At 37.7% G+C, this 10,351-nt stretch overlaps 1 protein-coding gene across 1 annotated transcript; it reads right to left on the bottom strand.

The window, feature by feature from the left end:
- Nucleotides 1-302: 302 nt before the first annotated feature.
- On the bottom strand, nucleotides 303-9,959 carry LOC145093904 (1-aminocyclopropane-1-carboxylate oxidase homolog 1-like). The gene is made up of 3 exons (XM_079032147.1): nucleotides 9,385-9,959; nucleotides 960-1,281; nucleotides 303-770 (listed from the first exon to the last, which is right to left on the bottom strand). Exons 1-3 carry the CDS (start codon nucleotides 9,906-9,908, stop codon nucleotides 510-512), a joined length of 1,107 nt encoding a protein of 368 aa, XP_078888273.1. The 5' UTR covers nucleotides 9,909-9,959; the 3' UTR covers nucleotides 303-509.
- Between the last annotated feature and the right edge of the window lie 392 nt (nucleotides 9,960-10,351).

Consider the following 10,351-nt stretch of genomic DNA (forward strand, 5'->3'; position numbering starts at 1 on the left):
CTGATACGAACTCAATTATTTACTAGCCATGTGTCTTTATAATTAGTCAAGAAGAATTGCATTTTATTAGGAACTTATCATTATGCATGCATATTTCCTATTTCTTTGGAGCATGTTTCTCATTACATTGATAAATCTAGCCTAGATTGGTTAGCACCTTCCAAATATCACTATATATGGCTATTAAATAGCTTAATTTATGTATTCCTTTGACTAGTTCCTAGCTCGATTTCTATAATATATGTGGTTGTCGTTCTAAAATATCCTCGTCTAGTCTCCTTGGATTTGCTACACAGTTAAAGTGTTCAATATTTACCCTTACATTTGTATATTGTCCACTTACGTACAAATAATATAACAACATGATAACTTTTCCAAATATCGTACAAAGAGAAATAACATATATATATCTTCAATTTAGATTACATGACCAGGACCATGAGACAAACATGAAAATGAGAGCTTCATCATGTATCGCTAATTCCAAAATCGATGTCTAATTGATCGATCTAGATCTTGAAATGTAGAAGAGCAGAAGTGCCATCGAGTCCTTTTGCCCTGTAGTAATCTATATATTCTTTCATAGTAGTGCCTCGATACTTGGCTGGATTATCTTCTGACAGCAATTCCTTGATTGGTTCAAGCACCCTTAAGCTCTCAGTGGGGTATTTCGGGTATTTCATAAAGAATGATGCCACCGATACTCTTGGACCAACCTTGTTTGCCATCACTTTATGTCGTGAACTCACAAACTTGTCATTTGTAACTAACTAAAATATTCCAACGATTATGATAAGTGGCAGATCGATTTAGAAACAAAAAAAAACTAGGATATGTAAGCATTGGATAAGAGTATATATAATTATACAGGCAATATTAATATTTAATATGTGATTGTGATTTTGAGTACGCTATAGGTTGAAAATATATTAAAGCTTAAGATAGAGAGAAATGCATACCTGTAAAAGATCTCCAGCATTCAATACAAGAGCTCCGGGTATAGGGCGAACATTGGTCCATTGGTTTTGATAAAAGATCTTAAGCCCACCAACATGATCTTGTAAAAGAATTGTGATGAAATCATTGTCAGTGTGGTCATTGGTCCCTATTGTTAACTCTGGTTGTGGGCAAGGAGGATAGTAATGACCGAGAACAGCAAGCCCTTCAGCACATCCCATGTCTAAAAGGTGATTGGGGTCGAGTCCTAGAGCCTCGGATATCAACTCGAGTATACAAGATCCAAGTTTCATCACTTGCTTTGAGTACTCCAACATAATATCCCTACAAGTATATCCAAAATTAAACAAACATATCGTGTTGTTATTGAGAAAGTGACGATCTCAATACCCAGGAATAGGTAGAGAATCAGTATATATATACAATAAATTTACAAATAAGCACCCTCACAAATAATGGAAATTACAAAATATTAATAGTGACTTATATCCCCCCGCAAGCGAAACGGGGGCAGACCAAGACAAAGCATATTCCGGAAGAGTTCAAACTCATGTCGAGGTAGACTTTTGGTAAAGATGTCCGCCACTTGAAGCTTGGTAGGAATGAACATTGTATGAAGCTTGCCACTTACAACTAGTTCCCTGATAAAATGATAGTCAAGCTCAATATGTTTTCCCCTCTTATGTGAGACCGGATTTTGAGAGAGAAATAGAGCACTTTGATTGTCACACAGGAGAGTTGGCCGACCATCAGGTAAGGCATGGAGCTCACGTAGAAGATGTGTGAGTCATACGATTTCTGCAGCCGTATTTGCCATTGCTCGATATTCAGACTCACAACTCGAGCAAGAAACTGTAGGTTGCTTTTTAGCACTCCATGATATAAGATTCCCCCACATGAATATCGAGTAACCATAGGTGGAACAACGAGTATCAAGACACCGAGCCCAATCAGAATACCCAACCAAATTGGTTGAATTAGGGCAAGAGAATGTCAACCCAAAATGAAGCGTGCCTTTAATGTACCGAAGTAAACGTTTGACAGCACGATAATAGTCTTCCGTCGGAGCTGGAAGAAATTGGCTCATGTGATTAACAGCATAAGATATATCGGGGCGTGTGATGGTTAAATATTGAAGAGCACCAACCAACGAGCGGTACTTGGTAGGATCGGAGAAAGGCACCCCAGCAACAACCAATGGAGTAGAGGATGATAGTGGCGTGGCCACGGGTTTGGATTCAAGCAGACCTACCCGAGATAAAATATCATGTGCATATTTGGATTGACAAAGAAAGAGACCAGAATCCGTGTAAGACACCTCAAGACCAAGAAACTAATTTAACCGCCTAAGGTCCTTAATTCGGAACTCGTTATGCAATTTGCGAATGAAAGACCGAATGAGTGAGGAGTGAGTGCCTGTAAGAATTAAGTCATCCACATAGACAAGTAAGTATAATAAGCAAGCCCCACGTTTAAAGATGAAAAGAGAGGGATCAGCACGACTGAATTGAAACCCATTAGCCACCAGAAAAGAGTGGAGTCGATGAAACCAAGCCCGGGGAGCTTGTTTGAGACCATATATTGCTTTATTGAGCCGACAAACATGATTTGGGAATCGAGAATCAACAAATCCCGGTGGTTGCTGCATGAAAACTTTGTCGGATAAGTCACCATGGAGAAAAGCATTATTTACATCTAATTGATGTAACGGCCAATTATTAATAACCGCCAATGACAAGACAACTCGGATGGTTGATGCTTTAACAACCGGGCTAAAAGTATGTGAAAAATCAACACCGGGTACTTGACTGAAACCCTGAGCCACGAGACGAGCCTTATGACGCTCAATGGAGCCATCAGCACGGTATTTGGTGCGAAACAACCACTTGCACCCTACAACATTGTGATTATTGGGACGTGGAACCAATGTCCACGTATTATTGTTATACATAGCATCCATCTCCATATGCATAGCATGCACCCATTTAGGGTCACTCATGGCTTGAGTGTGATGGATAGGATCACTTGAAGCAAATAACGCATGAGAGAGCCCATGACATAGAAATTCAGAAAGATCAGCTCGATGCTTGGGTTTAAAAATGCCAGCTTTGGCACGAGTGATCATTGAGTGCCCGGTGGGTGCCGGGGTAGTAGTGGTCGGCAGAGCAGTGGTAGTGGGTGATGGTGGTGGAGTAGGGGAGGAGGGTGTGTTATGAATGGGAGAGGGACTAGGGGTGGTAGGTGTGGAGGAATGGTAGTTGGAAGATGAAGGAGGAGCGAATGGAGATGAGTCGTCATTGGAGGGAAGGGTCTCGGGAAACACAACACTTGGTGGTGAAGGTGGACATAGGTTGCATGGCGCAGGTGAAGGCGTAGGGGTGGGTGGTGTAAGAGGGGAAGGTGATGTGGATAAGGAGGGTAGAGATATGTCATTGAGAAATGTGTGAAGGGTGAGGGTAGAGATATGTCATTGAGATATGTCATTGAGAAATGTGTGAAGGGTGAGGGCAGAGAGAGGTGTATTGGAAGGTATGTCTTTGTACGGGAAACTCATCTCATCAAACCGTGCGTGTCTGGTGATATAAATTTGTGATGTAAGTGGGTCAAGACATTGATAACCCTTATATTGGGGGTTATATCCAATAAAGATACACGCAATACTCCTTGGAGCAAGTTTGTTAGAGGTATAGTCCCGTAAGTACGGATAAACCCAACAACCAAATGGTTTAAAATTAGCATATGAGGGAACACGACCAAACAGAACTTCAAACGGAGACTTTGAAGAGAGAATCTTCGTAGGCAAGCGATTAATAATGTAGATCGCGGATGCAAAGGCATGAACCCAATACGAGGCAGATACATGAGCATGAAAAAGCATCGCAAGACCTGTCTCAACAATGTGTCGATGTTTCCATTCGACGCGACCATTCTGTTGCGGAGTATAGGGGCACGAAATCTGATGAAATGTACCATTGTGGCTAAGTAACGTTTTTACATTATTGTTCAAAAATTCAGTTCCTCCATCGCTTTGAAAATTTTTTATTTTAGTGGCAAATTGAGTTTGAACAAACTTCATAAATTTATCAAGCACACCAAAGAACTCAGATTTTGCTTTGAGAGGATAAAACCAAGTGAATCTTGAGTGATCATCAACAAACGACACATGATAACGATAAGCATTAACCGAAAGAACGGCGGATGGCCCCCATAAATCACAATGTACCATGTCCAAGACACGTAAAGCACATTTTGAATTAAGCTCAAATGGTAAACGACAAGATTTAGCTAATTGGCAAGGTGAACATATGACCGGTTTCGGTAAAATAGAAGAAACCTCTAAATGTCCCAAATTAGGTAATAATGAAATAGTATCAAATGAAGTGTGGCCCAATCTAGAATGCCACAATTCATAAGAGCCTTTATTTTTATGTTGAACAAAAAAGGGCTTGAACTTGTGGAGCCACAGACAGCACATATAGCCCATGATCACACTTTCCTTGAACTAGCACTTCCTTCGTTGAGCGATCCTAAATGATAAACATATTGCGGGAAAAAACAACATCTACATCATTGTCATGAGTTAGTTTACTGAGAGACAATAAATTTTTGGTAAGGTTGGGAACAACCAAAACATCATTTAAGCAAACATTATTCGCAATGGTGGAAGTACCAACACGAGAGATAGGAAGAGAAGTGTCGTTACCAAAGAGAACCGAGGCATCCCCAACAGAAGGTGTGGAGTTTGTAACCGATGCGGAAGAAGAGACCATATGATCTAAGGCCCCAGAATCCACATACCAATCTGGTGCAAGAGTGTTCACATGACATTGCGCATGAAAAGCACGAGCAAGATCAGAATCACGAGAAGGAGATGCATTAGCAAAAGATGCAAGTTGAGGACATGAATTTGCGTAGTGGCCATTGGTACGACAAAGTTGACAGTGAGGTGGTCGACGACCACGACCACCCCGAGGGTTGCGACCGCCTCTGCCACGAAAACCAGAAGAAGGAAAAATGCCCTGTCGAGTTAAGGATGGGACCTGTAAATGAGGTGGTTGAATAGTAGTCTGGGGAGACGCCAATACAGGGTGATGATGGTCCTGTTGAGCAGCAAAAGCAACATGAGGGGTGGATCCACGAATCGATTGGAGGAACATTTCATGCCCCTCAGCCTATGCCAGAAGATCACGAAAAACAAAAGGAACACGGGAGGCGCAGACAACAGTAAAGAAGGTCTCAAAAGCAGCCCCATGACCACAGAGAAACCAATGGGTCTTGTTTGATTCATCAACAGGTTGACCAATGCCCGAGAGTTGGTCACAAATATTTTTAAATCTTCTACCAAATTCATAAACAGTGAGATTACCCTTCGTGAGATGGCGTAATTGATCACGAAGGGTTTGAATTCTCTCCATGGATGAGCTGCCATAAGCCCGTTCAAGGGCCACCCAAATAGTTCGAGCAGTGGAGAGACCCGCGATTTCAGAAAAAGATTCCTCAGAGAGAGAGGCATGAAGAAGAAGTATTGTGCGTTGGTCTGCTGTAATCCAATCCTGATAGGCAGGATTTGGAGTTGATTTTGCTGCATCCGAAAATTTAGGTGGGAGAGACGAAGATCCATCGACATGCCCTAGCAGCCCTTGATAAGTAAGAAGATGCGTCATCTGGTTCATCCACAGTAGGTAATTTGTGGATGATAGCTTGATAGTGATTAGATGAAGTATGGTGTTCATGGGGAGATCAGAATCGTGGGTAGAGGATGAGGTAGAAACCATTGCTGAAAGAGAAGAAAAGAAACGGAAGAGGGAAGAGGGAAGAAGAGGGAAAGAACCGATCAAGGCAGAGGAATTGGAAAAGAGCGCTCTGATACCATGAGAAAGTGACGATCTCAATACCCAGGAATGGGTAGAGAATCACTATATATATATATATATATATATATATATATATATATATATATATATATATATATATATAATAAATTTACAAATAAGCACCCTCACAAATAATAGAAATTACAAAATATTAATTGTGACTTATAGTTATAATATACATTTTGACTAATGTAACCATAGTTTCAATATCGGGTGACTTATAATCATGTCATGCTAACATAAAATTTTGACGAAATTAAAAATGACTACATATTTTTCACAAATATTCGATATTTGTTGATGGTTAATATTTTAGTTGACAAATAATACACTTAAATCCCTTACTTTTGAAAAAAAAATTGATGACAAATATACTTACTCATAAACTATTTTTTAATTCCACCTATTTCTACAATTGTATTTTTTCCACAATTGTATTGTTATTTTGGAAGATTGTTTAAAAGGATAATGAAATGATTATAATTGAAACTAGTATTTATTAATGATTAAGACAAATCTAGATATTGATAGTATTAATCTTACATTAATTTATATTTTGATCGATACATACAATATAACTTTTCACCAAATTTAATAACACAAAGTCCTAAAAGGGTTATGTTGACCACATAAAAGCTTTTTTTTTTTTGCAGTTAACTCAATATATTAGGCTGGAGGGAGTGGTGCCACCGAAACCGCACTCCCTCCCCCGCCACATCAGCGCCATGTCACTTTTTACCACTCAAGTGTGGTTTCTTGCCACACCAAGGGTGTGGTGCCACACTTTTCATTTCTTTTATTTTTTTGTTTTTTTTTAAGTATTTTAATTTAATAAAACTTCTTTTTTTTAACTAATTTAATTTAATATACCTTCTATTTTAATAAAAAAAACATAATTCTTCATTACTTGAAAATAAAAAAACAGTACATTGCGTTACCAAAAAAAAACCACACACATGACATTGAAATAACCCTAGAAATTTAAAAAACATAAATAAAATAACTAAAGGAAACTACATAAAGTCGTTCTCCGAGAACTCGTCTTCGGGGTCATCCGATGGATCCAAATTAAGGTTAATGTTTTGAACCCCGTAAATGTGTTCCACCAAGTCATTGCGAAGATTGTGAAATGTTTCAGTGCAACGTATCTCTGCTCTTCTGTTTATATACTCTTCGCCACCAATTTCTATTGGTTGTGTCTCTGGTATGATTTCTTCCTCGTCAAACGCACATATCGCTCTTCCTTCGTCTTCAATAATCATGTTATGCAATATAATACATGTATACATGATTTCTTGAAGTTTTTCCTCCAAAAGCACGCTCAACATCCTTCCTAGCTCTTTCTTGAGCTCTCTTGAATTTCTTTCGTCTAGAACCATGTGGAGCTGAAAACGACTTAACAAACACAGCATACTCAGGATAGATTCCATCGACCAGATAATAACCATACTTATATGGCGTTCCACGCACTTGAAAAGAAGAATCTGGTGCAGATCCATCGTATATGTTGTTAAATATTGGTGAACGGTTAAGAACGTTGATGTCGTTAATCGAACCAGGAGAACCAAAAAAAGCATGTCAAATCCACATATCTTGTGATGCAACTGCTTCAAGTATCACCGTTGGGTAACCATGATCACCTCGGTTAAATTGCCCATGATATGTTGTAGGGCAATTTTCCCATGCCCAATGGAGACAATCTAAGCTTCCTAGCATTCCAGGAAACCCATGCACACTAGCATGATGAGCTTGCAATTGCAAGATGTCATTACGTGTAGGCTTACGTAAATATTTTGGACCATAAAACTGAATGACAGTTTTGCAGAAAAAATGGAGACTGTCTCATGCTATCCTAGCAGACATCCTAAAACTTTCGTCTAACGCATCAGGCGGAATGTTATATGCTAACTGACGAAGTGCGGTCGTGCATTTTTGTAACGGAGTGAAACCGGGTGTACCTCTAGCATCGTAGCGTTGTTGGAAAAAACTGCACTCCCTCGTTACATCTTCAACTATACGTTCGAATAAACCTTTGAGCATTCTGAAGCGCCTACGAAAATAATACCCTTGGTAAGTGGCATTCTCTGCAAAATAGTCTTGCACCAAACGTTGGTTGGCTTCTTCACGATTTCTGTAAATGTATCTTCGTGTTCTCTGTTGAGAACTTGCAGCTGCGTTGTTACATACAACGTTGTATGTTTGTTCCGCCATTTGAACACACGCAATAACGGTATCAAAAATAGTCTGAAATTCTTCAGAAGATGAAGAAGATGACATTTTTTGGAGAATGGTGATTTTAAAATAAAAAAAAAATTGAGAGAGAGAAGATTGTGTTGTGAAAAAAAAAATTAAGTTTGATATATATATATATATATATATATATATATATATATATATATATATATATATATATATATATATATAGGAAGGAAAGAAAAAGCAAAAGGGAAAAAAAATAAAAAAAAAATAAACGAAATTGCATTCAACGGTCAGATTTTTGACCAGCCAATCACATTTCGCGGTCTTCAAAGGCCGCACTGCGGTTTCAATGACAGGAAACCGCACCCTGGAGGCGGTGTTCCCTGCTGAGGTGGCACCCATGTGTGGTCCCAAACTGCACCACACCGTGCAGCCTTATACGTATACAGTTAAAATAGGTCACTTTCAAAGGTTAACCAAATCAATATAGATCCCACACTATTCAGTATATAGTGAAATATAAATAATAGCTAAATATAAAAAGTCTCCATCAAAAATATTATCATGGTAGCTGTGATAATGCGTTAAAAGAAAGATTGAAAAACAGTGAAGCAAACTAAGAAATCTCAAAAATCGCATCAAAAAGTGGAGATTGAGAAATGTTGAAGAAAAAAAGAAAGGAAATAGAAGTTCTCACGAAGAAAGAGCAGATTGTCTCGTTAAAAATTTTAATCGGAGAAATGTAACATTTTTTATCTTCGCCAAAAAATCATGGGGTAAATGGAATCTCGAAAAGCCAAATAATAATTTATTATTTCGTAGCAGGAAATTATCAAAAAAGTCTCAATATTTAGAAAAAGTTACACATTAGTCCCACGATTTTTTTTTTGAATGAAAAAATCAGAAAACCAACAAAAATTTTCAGTTTGACCATTTTGACCGGTTAAAACCGATACAAAATTAATTTGGGATTATTTCCTAAACTAACCTAAAATATTGTGATTTTTCTGGAAACAAAAAATTTAATGACTAATATTTTGAGTTTACAGAAAAGTCTCAATATTTTGGGCTAGTTTACGAGTTGGTACCAGTGTCAACCAGTTAAAATAAGTCAAATTGTAAATTTTTGTTGGTTTTTAGGACTTTTCCATTTAAAAAAAACTATTTAGACTAAAATGTAACTTTTTCGAAAATATTAAGAATTTTTTTTTTTTTTTTTTGAGATTTCCCTTACGCGATTGAAATTTTAATAATTACTTTAACAATATTATTATTACTTAATTTTAAATAAGTAAGAAAAATATAAAAAAAAACTCAACCATATTTGACTGGATCATAAAAGTGAAAGTGAAACCTGCAAGGAGATGGCAACTCTTCTGGTTGAGGAGGATTAGGATACATGGTGCACAAGAAAGAGTCTCGCCAGTTAGTCACCGGAGCAGAGTATAAGTCAAAATTGCTGTTATACACCACCCTTCTCCTCCCACTTTGATCCCTGGTGTACCACTGTTTCTTCACTTCATTATCTTGCTCATGAAACCCAATCACACCTTTCGTCATCTCCTCCAACATGCTAATCGGAATACCATGATTCACCATCTGAAAGAACCCCCAACTCTCCAATGCATCTTTCACTTTCTGAATCACCTCCTTTCGCCGGATCGGGTCTTCATTGATTCCTTCGAGATCGATGGTTGGAAGATTAAGCTCTTCGTCGGAGTTTTGGTTTTCAGGTGAAGGTAGGCGGAATATCCGAGGGACCTCTGTAACTCCGGCATCTACAAGTCCTTTCACGCCGGTTTTGGTTTCGTCGAACGCCGTGAGCTCGGCTTTCCGGTCATAGTTCCGTGTGACTGCAGAAGTGCTAACTAAGACCATCTTCTTTTGTCTTGTTTGGCGGCTATTACTATGTCACTAAAGTTACTTATTGTTATTGTTATATATATATATATATATATATATATATATATATATATATATATATATTGGTTATTATATAGTCGTGATATTTAATTTCTCATGTACAATATTCATGGATAAGGATCTGAAGGTCATTTTTTTTAATGAGGTGGAGATCATGCATCAGAAACATTATTAGTTGTTTTGTGACGAATTTTAATCATTTACTGTGTTTGTTTTTGTTTCTTTTAGTTGTAGAATTATTCATCAAACTTGCTATTTGATAAATATTTAATGATGTAAACGGGATAAACTAAAAGATGCACATGCTTACACAAAATAAAAATACAGATGTTATATAATCATGTATTTCTTTATCAGATTGGTTCTTTGTTTATTTTATCTTATTGATTTCTTTGTAT

Source organism: Lactuca serriola, chromosome 3 (assembly GCF_051521515.1).
Source record: "Lactuca serriola cultivar US96UC23 chromosome 3, Lser_US96UC23_V15, whole genome shotgun sequence".
Lineage (NCBI taxonomy): Eukaryota > Viridiplantae > Streptophyta > Magnoliopsida > Asterales > Asteraceae > Lactuca > Lactuca serriola.

What these genes read in the sequence shown, in the direction of transcription:
- LOC145093904 (XM_079032147.1), bottom strand. Translation starts at nt 9,908, where the DNA reads ATGGTCTTAGTTAGCACTTCTGCAGTCACACGGAACTATGACCGGAAA. An exon ending in GAGTTGCCATCTCCTTGCAG is followed by an intron (nt 1,282 to 9,384) that starts GTTTCACTTTCA and finishes ATATACTTGTAG; the next exon opens with GGATATTATGTTGGAGTACT. An exon ending in ATGCTGGAGATCTTTTACAG is followed by an intron (nt 771 to 959) that starts GTATGCATTTCT and finishes GGAATATTTTAG; the next exon opens with TTAGTTACAAATGACAAGTT.